Below are 16,013 nucleotides of genomic sequence, written 5' to 3' on the forward strand. Positions count from 1 at the left end.
GATAAAGTCAACTTATTTTCTTGTTAAAGACAGAATTTTAAGGTTTATAATTAAAGGAATAAAATATGAAAAATACTTGGAGCATTGCACATAGCATCTAGTGAGAACACAGGTGTCTGTAGTAACATCACTAGCATTATTATGTGATTAACCGTGTCTTCTTTAGTAACAAAACCACTGAGTTGTGTCTGTTCTGAGTGTTTATACAGTGTACAGTTTATACAATATACAGACGTTGGCATCCTTATATTCAACAGAATTTAGAAAACAGCTGTGGTTTAGAAAGGATGTCTTCCATACCTGGGGAAAAATAGTTACCATCTTTAAAATGACAGGAATACTGAATAAACAAACAAAAGTCATGCTGATGTTATGTTACGTTTAGGAATTAAGTAGTATAAGAATTGGCAAATAGAAATGCTAGGCACTCATCAAGTGTTTTCATGTACACTCAAGTAGACCTTTCAAAAGAATAAACAGAAACCAAATATATCCTTATGCATGCAAAATAAAGAGAGATGTAAACTACTATATGAGTCTTCTTAACTTTTAATTACTTAAATCCCAACCCCATAATATAGTTCAATATTAGGAATTTGAAATAAACACTATGTCTGAAGCTAGTGAAAGAATAGCAACTAATCCAATAAAGCATATCATTTTTTAAATTTTTTTTTTTAACATTTATTTATTTTTGAGACAGAGAGAGACACAGCATGAACGGGGGAGGGGCAGAGAGAGAGGGAGACACAGAATCAGAAGCAGGCTCCAGGCTCTGAGCCATCAGCCCAGAGCCCGACGCGGGGCTCGAACTCGCGGACCGCGAGATCGTGACCTGAGCTGAAGTCGGACGCTTAACCGACTGAGCCACCCAGGCGCCCCAAGCGTATCATTTTTTAAAAGCAGAGGTTTTAGGGTTTTTTTAAAAATGTTTATTTATTTTGAGAGAGAGAGAGAGCAAGCAGGGGTGAGGCAGAGAGGAGGGAAAGAGAGAGAATTCCAAGCAGGCTCCATGCTGCCAGTACAGAGCCCGATGTGGGGCTCAGTGTCATGAACCATGTGATTATGACCTGAGCCGAAATCAAGAGTGGGACGCTTAACTGACTGAGACACCCAGACACCCCATAAAGCATATTGTTTTAAAAGCGGATGGAGATACACCTCTTATACCTGTACTAGTTAAAGATTTACGTTTAATTTCAATAATGAAATTTGTATGTATAGGGTATGACAAAGGACCTAGATCAAGATACTAGTAGGGTCAGGGGTGCCTGGGTGGCTCAGTCAGTTAAGCGGCCAACTTGGGTTCAGGTCATGATCTCACGGTCCGTGAGTTTGAGCCCAGTGTCGGGCTCTGTGCTGACAGCTCAGAGCCTGGAGGCTGTTTCGGATTCTGTGTCTCCCTCTCTCTCTGACCCTCCCCCGTTCATGCTCTGTTTCTCTCTGTCTCAAAAATAAATAAACGTTAAAAAAAATAAAAAAAAAAGATACTACTAGGGTCATTAAAAAAGCAACAAGGCAGACTTTGTAGAAAGAGGTAAAATTGATATAATGTGATATGAGAGCGGCAGCAGATATATGCAGGGTGATATGCAAAAATGAGAACAGTTATATCAAGGTGGCAAGATAATGGTATACTTCAAATAATTTATTACTATTAAATAGGTCTTTTACTTGTTGCAATATCTTTTAGTTTAAGAAAATGTAGCTCATTAAGAGAAAAAAAAATTTCCTAATTTTTTTTTCTTACATACCTTTGTGGAGCAATTTTTTTCTGATCATTCCTGTTAAAGTTCAAAGGTTAGAGGGTTCTTGAAGAAGAGCTCTCTGCTAATAACTGCCAAATTTGTCTCTTCCTACTCTCTTCACATGAGTTCTAAGTGTGAATCTTTAATTACCTGTATGATGTCACAACTGTTCCTCTTTGTATCTAAAGCTGTCAGTAATTTGGTCCCAACTTACTTATACAGGTTTAATCTTCCATTCAAGTCAGACTAGTTTCCACATCGTCTCTTAATTACGCACCACTCATCCTGAATAAGAATTTTCTTATTTCCCTCATATGTCCAAATCTTAACCATTTTCCAGGGCTAAAGATTTCTCTGATCACTGCAGGTTATACGTATCATCCCTAATTTTCAGAACTCTGCAGAACAATGTATAATTTGCCTTCATAAACAAATGCTTTGGTGCTCAGCCATGTTTTATCTTGAAATATCATTCAAAATATTGTAATATTTTGGAAGGAGTTCATATCCTAGCCCATACAAAAAAAATTTCCTCAGTCTCAAAGTATAATTCCACAAACTACATATTAGTTATAAAGGGAAGAGTTACCTTAACAACAGAGAAAAGGGAAGAGTTACCTTAACAACAGAGAAATTGGATATACCTAACTTTATCCAAGCACTCGAACTTAATGTCATCAATATGGGATAAACTGACATATGTGTCTTCTAATGAGGACATAACATTACCTATGCAGTATTTCTACCAAACTGTGTTTAACCTGAGTATGAATAAATATCTGGAAACAATTAGGCATATCTGAAATGAGAAACACCTGTAAAACTGACCCAGACTCTTCAAAAATAGATTTCAAAAGACTGGGAAATTGGTGTAGATTAAAGAAGTATAAAAAGTTAATGCAGGGGCGCCTGGGTGGCTCAGTCGGTTAAGCAGGTGACTTCGGCTCAGGTCACGATCTCGCGGTCCGTGAGTTCGAGCCCGGCGTCGGGCTCTGTGCTGATGGCTCAGAGCCTGGAGCCCGTTTCAGATTCTGTGTCTCCCTCTCTCTCTGACCCTCCCCCGTTCATGCTCTGTCTCTCTCTGTCTCAAAAATAAATAAACGTTAAAAAAAAAAAAATTAAAAAAAAAAGTTAATGCAGTTGTACAATCTTTGATTGCATCCTGGGTTTAAAAAACTGTAAGAAATTATTAGGACAACTGGAGCAGTTAGAATATACACTGAATTTTAGATAATAATATCATCATCAGTGTTAAATTTTTTGAATGTGATAATTAGATTGTGGTTTATATAGGAGAACATCCATGTGTTTTGAAATCTTTAGAGATGAACTGTCAGAATAATTGCAACTTCTGCCACAAAATGTTAATTGTTGAATCTGAGCAAAGGGTACATGAGTGCTTGGTGAACTGTTTATGTAATTTTTCTGCACGTTTTAAATTAAAAAAAATAAAAGTATGTGTGTGTGTGTGTGTGTGTGTGTGTGTGTGTGTGTGTGTGTTTGGTGGAGGTATAAAAAGCTCCTGACAAAGTGACTTCTCTTAGTAGGTGTTCAATAAATAGCTATTCAGTGACTGAAAGAACAACACTCTGGATGATATTGCTACTTGTGGGGGAGGACTTGAAACCACATCCATTCCAGCTCTAGCAAAAAGGTGACTTTTGTTTCCTAAAAACTGATGGCACCTTCTATTTTGTGAGCTCAGCTCTACATACTTGCACAGCATTTGAATGTGCTAATTGGTGTTTATTCTGCTCAGTTAACTCAAGGATTTAAATAGGAAATGTGGGGAAACAACTTTGTAGGAATTTTTCAGAACTAATTTGCTATCTGTAAAAAAAATGATAAAACACAGACAACTTTAGAAGCACTGTGTATGTTTTAAAAGGGGACTCAGAAAATGCTTCGCAGAGTGATTTCCAGTGACTCTTCTGGGAGAGAAGTTGCAGAGGCAAATTTCTAAACCCTTCACCGTATTACATACTTGTTCCTCCCCCAGGACTGGTGAGCACCAGAGAAGGATGTGGGGCTTCCATGCTCTTATGAAGTGTGGCCACTGCAATGATTTTTCTTTTATGTATGCATAGCTTTGTGACATCTTCATCTGCTTTAACATCTTCTGCGGTTCTCTGTTTCACAGCAGCTCCAGGATCGAAATTAAACACCTGGAAAAAGCACAGCCTCTGTTAGAATATGTCTGTAAAAACATCAGATTAAAAAAATCTTATCATCAAAAAAAAAGTTTTGCATAGATTAGGGCATATATCTGAATAAAAGTGTCTTGAGTTTTTAAATTTAAGAAAAACAGTTTTATATATAATACAATAAATACTTCTGCTGGACTCATGGTTTTTAGTGATAAAGTAAATAATGAAAATTATCCTAATTCTAAGATAGCCAAGGTAAGTATATGGAAAGGTATAATACCTGATAATGTTTTTAATTTTAGATACTTCCTGATGTTATAACAGTACAAAAACAGATGAGGTATAGTTAAAAAAAAACCAACAACAACCCTAAAAGCTGACATTGCTACATGCTAACTTTTTCTTTGGCTTTATTTAATTACTATATTAATATCACTTTTTCATGGATTTAAAAAGTCCATTACTCTATTTTTAAAAAATCTTACTTGCTGTGTATATATTGATAGGCTGTTTCCAATGCTTTGTGGCGGTATGTGTGTGTGGAATGAGGTGAAACAAATAAAAGGAAAAAGTGGTCTATTAATCTTTAGTTCTAAAATTAGCACATAATAGATACTCAGAGTTTCTATTCTACTGTTTCTATTCTACTCTAAAATAATACTTTGTCATTAAAAATAACTGTATTTTTTTTACCTTGCAAAGGACTAAAACAGTTTTACTTTTGGCTCAGAGGGTTCAGCTTTGCGATTTTAAAAGTATTTGTTGCAGATTTATCAACACTCATGCAAAAAATAATATTGCAGATTGAGTAGTTATAGTAAGGAAGAAAATATTGTGCTATTAAATAATGGGCATGGGTATAGCTCAAATGAAAAGGTGTTAAAAAGATTTTGGTGAAATACTTAATATGAATATAGGTTTGTCACCTTTGAAAATGACTGGGACTTGAACCATTTTCTACAATTTTAAGCATTCCAGAGTGCATGCAAAAGATATCTAATTAGATAAAGACTTTAAAATGCATATATGATTGGAGAAGTAATATACAAATGAAATGCCAGATGAGAAAAATATATGAAACACTTAAAAAAACAAAAAACAAAAAACAAAATGGCCAATAGATGTGTTGTGAAATAGTTACCTTGGGAAGAATAAGAGGACATTCCAAGCCACACTTGCATGTTCCGTCAGTAAGCAGGTATGTTTTAACCTGCTCCAAGCAAGATAACAAAGACCCACTGGGACTGTAAAAAAAGTTAAAAAAAAAATATCAGGAAATAATTCTGACTGCACATATTATATGAAAAAAGGCGTAACTTAAGTCTTACTGTCCTTCAAAAGATAACATTTTCCTATTAAGGAAAATCATTTTCTTTGTCAATATTATGTTATCTGCTAAATTACATCTTTTAACACTATCGGTCTTTCTTCTAACCAAACTATTTCTCAGAAAAATAGAGATTTTCATAGAAAATTAAATAGAAGTATTTTGAAAACCAAGAGTGGACTAAGAATGGCAAAGAATGCTATCCTTAAGAAAGTACAGAAACAGGCAAGAGAGGAATGAGAAAACTACATGAAAGTAATCATTATTTTAAAGTAGATCTACTTTTAAAAGCTGTTTGAGGAAAGACTGAAATTTAGAAACATGTTGGAAGTCAAACCAGAAAGTCATTAAGTCTACAAAAGTTGTGGCCAGCAAGTTCTTCCTTTTAATCTTGGAATCTAGAACCAAACTGTCCCAATGTTAAAAACAGATTTCTCTTTTTTTCCCCAATCCCCAAACATTTCCCTGCAATGTTTCTTTGTAGATAGATAAGTATGGTCCAACTCAAATTGTACTGGGAACCAAACCATTTTGGCAAGGAAAGAGGAGCAATGCAGAACTGACAAAGATCACGAACTCTGTAAGAAAACAGGGTTTTAGATGTCAGAAGGTGCTGTGTACATCTTCTGGCTGGTAATTGGGGGTAATGCTCTCAATGTTACTGCTCTGTGGTCACAAAAGGCAGTATTTTCTGTGAATACTGATCAAGTTCAAGTCTACAGGTTAGGTACAAATTCAGATGGTAGGACAAGTCTTTTGATTTGTATTTACAATGAGGGTTAGTTTAAAATGGGCAATCTGTATTAATATGTTGATTTTAATAGTATTAAATAGATATTATGCTTTGAAAACTATTATATACTTTTCATTCAAGAATAGCTTTTATTTGTGACTATTTACTAAAACTTTCACTTTAGTCTTCTGATCGAATTTATCCAGAAAAAATACTCTCCATGTTGTATACAAAGCATTACTCTACTGGGGGCAGACTGCTTGCATAAAAACACAGGTAATAGTTTCATATCTATACATAAATAAGGGGCGCCGGGGTGGCTCAGTCGGTTGGGTGTCTGACTTCGGCTCAGGTCATGATCTCACGGTTTGTGAGTTTGAGCCCCGCCTCAGGCTCTGTGTTGACAGCTCGAAGCCTGGAGCCTGCTTCGGACTCTGTGTCTCCCTCTCTCTCTGCTCCTCCCCCACGTATGCTCTATCTCTCTCTGTCTCTCAAAGATCAATAAATTAAAAAAATTGTTTTTATACATAAACCAGTTTTAAAATGCAATTCATATTTTATTTATGGACAGTCAAAGAAGTGACTTATGCACATAGAAAATCTCATTTAAAATCCTCAATTTTGTTGACTGAAACATTCATTTGTTTAGACGAATACTTTTTTTCAGATGATATGTAAAAAGTAATAATTCCCATATTACAGACTCGAGTTCCACCCCAGTGGTAGGGGCAATCTCATGCTTTTGAAAGTCTGGTAGTGTTGATAAAACAAGATTACCATTCAGTTGTCATGTGAAGAATTCATGAATTTTGTGAAAAGAAACTGCCTAGCATTTTACAGTTAAAGAAAGTGTATGAACTGAATCCTAGAGGAATCTAATGGTAAAATTAAACATGAAGACAAGAATTCCTGAATTCTATTAGAGTACTCGACTCTAGACACTTAAAAACATTTCCTCTCAATCAGTCAGTTGAGTTCTTTCCTTCAGTTGTAGCTCTTTAATTAACTTTTGTGAGTAATAATTAACATAAAAAATAGCTACAAGTCTTATGGCACAGATAAAGCTCAAAAGATTGGAAGCAGGTGGGAAATTTAAGGTGCAGCCTCAATGCCACCCTGAAGCAGGAGCAGCTGGAGACTACCTAAAAATCACAAGCAAACTGCACATTGAGAAGGGAGCTACAGAAGGAGGGCTAGCTTCCTATCCATGTTTAAGTACTAATTTAACCAGTTATATATACAAACAAATAAAAAACCATGCTGACTTAATTTATTTGATGGTATTTTACCTTATCTGACAAAGTTTGCTTCCACAATAATTCTCAGTGTATAGATTTGAATTTGGAGAACTCACACTAAATGATAATGAAGTCTACTTACACTTGGCAAATCATGAATGAACAAGATAAATGACAGATTCCCAGACTTAACTTGGTTTCACTCAGCTCTCAGCAGTCTGAAAAGCTGATGTATCTTTCTTATGTAGTTTTATAAGATGAAGTAAAAAAATTAAATTATCAAGATTTTAGAGTCATTTGCTCTAAGATGAATATATTTGCTCCCTACAGACTAGAATAACCACAAATATAAACAACAACATTGAAATCTCGCTATATTTATAAGAAAGTATTTTTAGTAGTTTTTAATAGCATTGGCAATAGGAAACTTGGAAAAAGTTATCCCATATGACCTTGTCCATCTTATCTACTGTGGGGTGAGCTCCACATTCTCTGCTTTCTTATACCTTCACTCCAATTAACATAGAGCACATCTATACCATTGCAGAAATACTTATGTGCAAAAGAATTTCAACAGGTAATTAAGTTTACCTCAACAAACACCTCAAACAAAGCAAACACACCTGAGATAGAATCTGAACTGACTTTTGAGTTATTAAGGCATGAAATTGTTTGTATTCATATCATAGAAAATACCTCATTCATATAAATACATCTTTGCACAAATGGAGAATTCCACTGAAGCTGCGATACAAATCATCACACTGAAAAAAAGAGCATTAATGTAATGATACAACGTGATATCTTTTAAAAAGTCCTAAGCCTGTTTCTAATAGTTTTTTAATTATATCACAAAGAAAGATTTGTTATCATAAGCTTTCATACACTTACTGATAAACTACAAAATAAGTAACTTAGGGGTGCCTGGGTGGCTCAGTCGGTTAAGCGTCCGACTTCAGCTCAGGTCATGATCTCGCTGGTCTGTGAGTTCGAGCCCCGCGTCAGGCTCTGTGCTGACTGCTCAGAGCCTGGAGCCTGTTTCAGATTCTGTGTCTCCCTCTCTCTCTGACCCTCCCCAGTTCGTGCTCTGTCTCTGTCTCAAAAATAAAGAAACGTTAAAAAAAAAAAATTAAAAAAAAATAAGTAACTTAGGTGCCACTTGTTTAATAATAAGACTAAAACTTGATCAAGGTTCAAGATGGCAGTGTAGGAAGATCCTGAGCTCAGCTCCACCCATGGACATAATGAATCTACAACTACAACACGAAGACCTAGAAACTAGATGAACAGAATCTCCACAACAGACGGCAGCACTGAAATGGATGGAAGAGGCAGAGAAACAGTCTCAATAAGGAAAAGAACTCTAGGGAGGAAGTTCCATGGTCGAGAAGGATCTCAAAGGTATGATATTTGTCCCTTAAAAGCAAGAGATTTTGCTGATGTGGGTTGCCTCCATATCAGGCAGTCCAACCCTTAGATCCTACATAGGAGGGACAAGCCCCCCAAGTAGCTGGCTTTGAAAACTAACAGAGAATATGTCTGGAAAAAACTACCTAATTATAGGGAAAAAATCTGGTCTCAAAAGGCTAATGCACAGACTGACTCGGCCCAGAAACCAGAGCAAAAACACTCAATTGAAAAGCGCATAGACCATAGGTGAAGGATACCTACTTACCAATCTTGGTGAGCCTTCTGGAGAGGCAAGAGGCAGCAAGGCCTCTTCTCAAGGACTGAGACCCTGGCGACAGTCATTTCTGCTACCTCATTCTGCCATGCTGCACTGCTGGGCACTATTTTGGAATCGTTCTACTAGACCACTAATGCAAACAGTGTATGCCCTGCTGAGAACTCTCCACAACCTTGTACCTCCACCAGCCTTGCAGCAAGCAGGACCCTAGTTGTGCCCACTAGCATGTCCGTAGCAGTTACCCCAGTGCCATACAGCCATCCAGGCCAGGAGCCAGCCCTATCCACAATTACATCCACAGTATTTGTGGCCACACTACCACAGAAGGGTAACTGCTGTCCACACAAGGGACACCCCTGTAGCAGATGGCTCTGGTGGCCAGGTAGGATTTCATTTCTGGGCCCATAGGACCTCTCATATATAAAACTACTCCTTCAAGACCGGGAGATAGCTGAAATGCCTAATACATAGAAATAAACACAGAGAGGTAGGCAAAATGAGGAGACAGAGAAATATGTTCAAAAGAACAAGACAAAACCTCAGAAAAAGAACTAAACAAATAGAGATAAACAATCTATTTGATAAAGAGGTCAAAGTTAATGGTTATAAACATGCTTACTGAACTTGTGAGAACAATGGATGAACACAGAACTTGAACAAGGAGAGAGAAAATATAAGTACCAATCAGAGCTGAAGAATATCATAACAGAACTGAAAAATACATTAGGGGGAATAAAGAGCCGAAAAGATGTCACAGAAGAATGGATCAGCAATCTAGAAGACAGAGTAATGGAAACTGCCTAAACTGAATGACAAAAAGAAAAAATAATTTAAATAAATAAGTAAAGTTTAAGAAATCCCTGAAACAACATCAAGCATACTAACATTCGCATTACATATAGGGGTTTCATTAGTAGAAGGAAGAAATGAAAGTGTCAGAAAACTTATTTGAAAAAATTATAGTTGAAGATGTTCATGACCTGGGGAAGGAAACAGACATCCAGGTTTGGGAAGCACGAGAGTCCCAAACAAGATGAATCTAGAGATCTACACCAAGACACATTATAATTAAAATGTCAAAAATTAAAGATAAAGAGAGAATCCTTAAAAAAAGCCAGAGAAAAGCAATTTAGTTACATATAAGTGAACACCCATAAGACTATCAGCTGAATTTTCAGCAGAAAATTTTCAGGCCAGAAGGTAGTGACATGATATATTCAAAGTAGCGAAAGGAAAAAGCTTACAACCAAGGATCCTTTACCCGGCTAAGTTATCAATCAGGACTGAAGGGGAAGATAAAAATTTTCCCAGACAAGCAAAAGCTAAAGGAGTTAAACACAACTAAACTTGCTTTATAAGCACTGTTAAACTGGGCGCCTAGGTGGTTCCCTAGGTTAAGCGTCTGACTCTTGATTTCAGCTCAGGTCTGATCTCACGTTGGTGAGTTAGAGCCCTGTGTTGGGCTCTGTACTGACAGCATGGAGACTGCTTGGGATTCTTTCTCTCTTTCTCTCTTGGCCCTGTCCCCTTCTCTCTCTCTCTCTCTTTCTCTCTCTCTCAAAATAAGTAATTAAACTTAAAAAAAAAAAGACCTATTAAAGGGAAAGTGGAAAAGGCCATGACTAGAAATAAGAAAATATATGAAAGAAAAAAAATCCCACTGGTATAGGCAAACATAGAAAAGGTAGTGGATCAACCTCTTGTAAAGCTAGTATGAAGGTTAAAAGACAAAAGTAGTAAAATCAATTATATCTACAATAATGAAAAGATGCACAAAATAAAAAGATGCAAAACATGACATCAAAAACATAAAATGTGGGGAGAAGAGCAAACATGTAATGCTTTTAGAATGCTTTCAAACTTAAGCAACCACCAACTTAATATAGATTTCTATATGTATAGGATGTTATATATGAACCTCATGGTGACCAAAAACCTAAAATAGATACACAAGAAAATAAAAAGAAAGGAATCCAAACATAAAACTAAAGAACATCATCAAATCACAGAGGAAGAGAGGAAGAGAAGAAAGGAACAGAAGAACTACAAAAACAACCAGAAAACAATGAACATAATAGCAATAAGTACACACTTATCGATAAATGCTTTAAGTGTAAATGGACTAAGTGTTCCAATCAAAATACATAGGGTGGCTGAATGGATTAAAAGAAACAAAACAAGACCCATCTATATGCTGCCTATGAGAGACTTAGTTCAGATCTAAACACACACACAGACTGAAATTGAAGGGATAAAAAAAGATATTCTATGCAAATGGAAACAAAAACAAAACTGGGGTAGCAATACTTATATCACACAAAATAGACTTTATAAGAAAGGCTGTAACAAGAGACAAAAAAGGAAATTTACAAAATGATAAAGGGATCAATTCAACAAGAAGACATAACATTTGTAAATATTTATTTACCTAACATAGTAGCACCTAAATATATAAAGCAAATATTAACAGACACAAAGGGAGAAACTGACAGTAATACTATAAAAGTAGGGGACTTTAACACCCCACTTACATCAAAGGGTAGATCATTCAGACAGAAAATCAGTAAGGAAACACTGGCCTTAAATGACCCACTAGACCTGATGGACTTATCAGATACATACAGAACATTCCATCTCAAGTGCACATGGAGCATCCTTCGGGATACATCGTATTTGACTGCAGAGTAAGTCTCAACAAGTTTAAATCATATCAAGCACCTTTTCAAACCACAACAGTATAAAACTAGAAATCAATCACAGGAAGACAAATTGAAAAACCACAAATACGTGGAGACTAAACAACATTCTACTGAACAACCAATGGCCAATGAAGAAATCAAAGAAGAAACCGAAAAATATTTTGAGATATATAAGCACAACATTCTAAAACCTACGGATGCAAAAGAAGTGTTAAAAGGGATGTTTATAATGATACAGGCCTGCTTCAAAACACAAGAAAAATTCTAAATCTTTTGAGATATATAAGCACAACATTCTAAAACCTATGGGATGCAGCAAAAGAAGTGTTAAGAGGAATGTTTATAATGATACAGGCCTGCTTCAAGATGCAAGAAAAATTCCAAAAAAGAATTTAATCCTAAACGTAGATGAACTAGAAAAAGAAGAAACAAAACCCAAAATTAGTAGAAGGAAGGAAATAATAAACATCAGAGTGGAAATAAATGAAATAGAGACTAAAAATAAAAAAAAAAAATAGAAAAGATCAATGAAACTAAACGCTGGTCCTTTGAAAAGATAAACAAAATCAGAAAACATTTAGCTAGACTCATCAAGAAAAAAAAAGGGGGGATCCAAATGAATAAAGTGACAAATGAAAAAGGAGAAAAAACCCTGAATAGCCAAATCAATCTTGAGAAAGAAGAACAAAGCTGAAGGTAGTCACAATCCTGATTTCAAACTAAACTACAAAGCTATAGTAATCAAAAACAATATGGTACCAGAACTAGCACAAAAACAGACACCATGATCAATGGAACAAATTAGAAAGACCAGAAATAAACCCATGGTTATATGGTCAATTAATAAACAACAAACAAGGCAAGAGTGTACAATGGGGAAAAGACAATCTCTTCAATAAGCGTTACTGGGAAAACTAAACAGCTATATGCAGAAAAAGGAAACTGTACCACTTTCTTATACCACACACAAAAATAAGCTCAAAATTGAAGACTAGAATATAAGCCCTGAAACTATAAAACTCTTAGAAGAAAACATAAGCGGTAACCTCTTTGACATCTTAGCAATATTTTTTTGGATCAGTCATCTCAGGCAAGGACAGCAAAAGCAGAAATAAACAAATGGGACTATATTGTACCAAAAAGCTTTTTACACAGTGAAGTAAACCATCCACAAACAAAATGGCAACTTACTGAATGAGAGAAGATATTCACAAAGGGTATATACAATAAGGGGTTAACATCCAAAACATATAAAGAACTCCTACAACTTAATATGAAAAAATCAAACATTCAGATTTTAAAATGTACAGATGACCTGACTGGACATTTTTCAAAGACATACAGATGGCCAACAGGCATATGAAAAAATGCTCAATATCACTAACCAGCAGGGAAATGCACATCAAAATCACAATGAAATATCCTCTCACACATGTAAGAATGATTGTGATTAAAAAGATAAAAAATAACAAGTATTGGTGAGGATGGGAGAAAGGGAACCATTGCACACCATTGGTAAGAATGTAAATTGGAGCAGCAAGTTTGGAAAAAAGCATGGAGCTTCCTCAAAAAATTAAAAATAGAAATACCATACAATCTAGCAATTCCACTGCACTGGCCATGCATACCACTTCTAGATATTTAACCAAAGAAAATGAAAACACTAATTCAAAAAGACAAATGCACTCCTATGTTCATTGCAGCTTTATTTGCAATAGCCAAGATATGGAAGCACCCTCAGTGTTCATAGATAGATGAATGGACAAAGGAGATTTGTACATGCACACACACACACACACACACACACACACACACACACACACACACGGGAATATTACTCAGTGATAAAAAAAAGGATGAGATCTTGCCATTTGTGACAACATGGTTGATCCTAGAGGGTAGTATCTAAGTGAAATATGTCAGAGAAAGATAAATACCATATGACTTCATTTATATGTAGAATCTGAAGAACAAAACAAATGACCAAACCAAACAAAGCAGAAACAGACTCATTGATATAGAAAACAAACTGGTGGTTGCCAGAGGGAGATGAATGGGAGGATGGACAAAATAGATCTTTCAGTTATAAAACATGTTAGACATAGGGAGGTAATGTACAGCATAGGGAATAGTCAGTGTAACAATTTGTATGATAATAGATGGTAACTAGACTTATTGAGGTGACAATTTCATAAAGTATACAAATGTCGAATCACTATGTTGTACTAATGAAACTAATATAATATTGTATATCAGTTAGGAAAACCCTGAAACTTCTTGGCAACAGTTCAGTTATTCCATTCAACTTGCTGTACACAAGATATATGCCACCAAAATTTTAAAAAGCAGGCATTTGCATTTTATTTGTATGATTTTAACTTGTGATATGAACAGCCATCTCCATCATGACTTTTTCTCTTTTACTGTTATATGCAATGGAATAGATTTAAAACTGTGCAGAAAAAATTAGGGAAATTATTTTTAGTTAATATCAGGAATTAAGAAGACTAATGATTGAAACTGTCTATAGATAAAAACACTCAACCTTATATCAGAAAAGCCAGCGGAAGCACGATGAAGGACAGAATAATACAGTCAAGAAATACTGGGTTTATTTCCAGTATTTTACATTTTCCTATGAATGTGGTAACGGTGCTTATATGTTTCTTTTAGAAATCTTCATATTTTTCCTTATCCTTGTTACAGAGATAAACAGAATGACACCTTATATAAACACAAGTAATGCATAAAAATTCTCTCTTGTAACCTAAGGCAATTTACATTGCAAAACAGTACAGAATAAAACGCTCAAATATTTCTAGCAGGAAGGTCATTTATTCAAATTTATGTGAGGTGCTGTCAGTGACAGTATTTTGTTCCTCAAAAGAACAGACTCTACCTCCTTAATTTGGGGATTGCAAACTTGGAGGTGACACGGATAATAACAAGGCTCACCTGACATAAAGCACTCCGTTTTGATCCACACGACGCTGCCAACCCACAGGAACTTGTATAGCTGGAAGACCTCCATCTTTGTCCCCTCCGTCACAGTCCTTGCCTCCATTCATTTTCTGTGTCTGCTTGGGACTTTCCAAAGATATCAGCAATAAGATGATATCCTTATATTACAGGGCATGATGGCCTTCAAAAATGGCCAGTGCAGCACAGTTTTTCCCAGACTGTACAAAATGCATTGGGAAGCTTCGGCTCAGTTTGGAACCAAGTCCTTGAAATCTGCCATTGTGGAAAAAATCAGTTTCCCATTATAATCTACATTAAATAACCAATATTTAATTCCTAAGGATGGTCTACATGGGTAAAAATGAGTGCTTCTGACTAAGGAAAATCATATTCACCAATGCTGGTACCTGTCTGAAGTGGGGGAGGGGAGGAGTGTAAAGTTTTTAGTTCAACATTTTGTCTTGAACCTTGATGTCAGACTAAAATAACCTCTATTGTCTAGAAACCGGTCTCATTTTTACAGTGTGAGTCGGTTAATATTTCCAGGTACTACCCGCCTTTAGAGGCCACATTCTTTAAACTTTCTCTTCATCTTCCAATCTGAATCCAAGATGTTGCAGGTTGGTTCATCTGATGTTTTCATGTCTTCAAAATTCCAATAATGTAGCCTGAAACATATGTAAATGTGTAAACTGTATATTTAATATTGAAAAACCGAGAAGCCGCACACTTTTAAAAATGGAATAAACTGCTACGTGTACCAAAACACTTTGATGTTCTCTGCCGTGAACATCACATGTCAAATTCGTCTTTTCTTCTTCCAACTTGCTCCACTCACTCTAGTTAAATCAACTTGCTTGCTCTTCATCACATGTAACTTTCTAATTATTAAAGATAGACCCATAATCATGGCATATCACATACACACATAACCTCCTTCTTACTCACAAGAAAAATTTATCACCTCTTAGGTTCTGACAATTGGAAAGTTGTGTGTTAATCCAGTTACATTTTCTCACTCTTTAATTGTAAATATTCTTATGATTTACTTTTCTTTTCTAATCATTTTATTAGTCTGAAGAAGAAAATTTTTTTAAAGAAAAAAATTAAAAGGAAATCTACAGTACCTTTCCAAATATAAGAGATTTCCCCACCCCCAACCCCCCGTTCTTGCATATAAGAGTGGGAGTTGCTTTATAGTTAAGATTTACAAATTCCCATCCATTACGGGGTACTCTGTTAATTCCTTTATTAAGTCACAAGGTGCTGCTTGGGGAAGACATACTGGCTTGAAACAATAGCAATAAGGGCTAGGGTGGAAAGCTTGTAAGAGGTCATCTTAAGGGATCTGTTAAATAAGAAAAGATGGCAAATAAATTTTTAGAAGATTTAGTACTTACTCCTAATGGAGAATGTGTTATTTCTTGTGGTATACAATCCTTTCTATAATCAATTTAATATATAATGTGTGAT

General features: G+C 35.6%; 1 protein-coding gene across 6 annotated transcripts in view; it reads right to left on the reverse strand.

Annotated features, from left to right (window-relative positions):
• MBD5 (methyl-CpG binding domain protein 5) overlaps positions 1-16,013 on the reverse strand; it is a 445,631-nt gene that overhangs the window by 48,830 nt on the left and 380,788 nt on the right. For all 6 annotated transcript variants that reach the window (XM_053908981.1, XM_053908982.1, XM_053908975.1 and 3 more), the window contains 3 exons: positions 14,535-15,208; positions 5,037-5,139; positions 3,733-3,913 (listed from right to left, as the gene is read on the reverse strand). In XM_053908981.1, the coding sequence (XP_053764956.1) occupies positions 3,733-3,913; positions 5,037-5,139; positions 14,535-14,647 (397 nt within the window). In that variant the 5' untranslated portion in view covers positions 14,648-15,208. The remainder of the gene's footprint in view (positions 1-3,732; positions 3,914-5,036; positions 5,140-14,534; positions 15,209-16,013) is intronic.

Source organism: Panthera pardus, unplaced genomic scaffold (assembly GCF_024362965.1).
Source record: "Panthera pardus isolate Hobbes unplaced genomic scaffold, ASM2436296v1 HiC_scaffold_10, whole genome shotgun sequence".
Taxonomy (NCBI): Eukaryota; Metazoa; Chordata; class Mammalia; order Carnivora; family Felidae; genus Panthera; species Panthera pardus.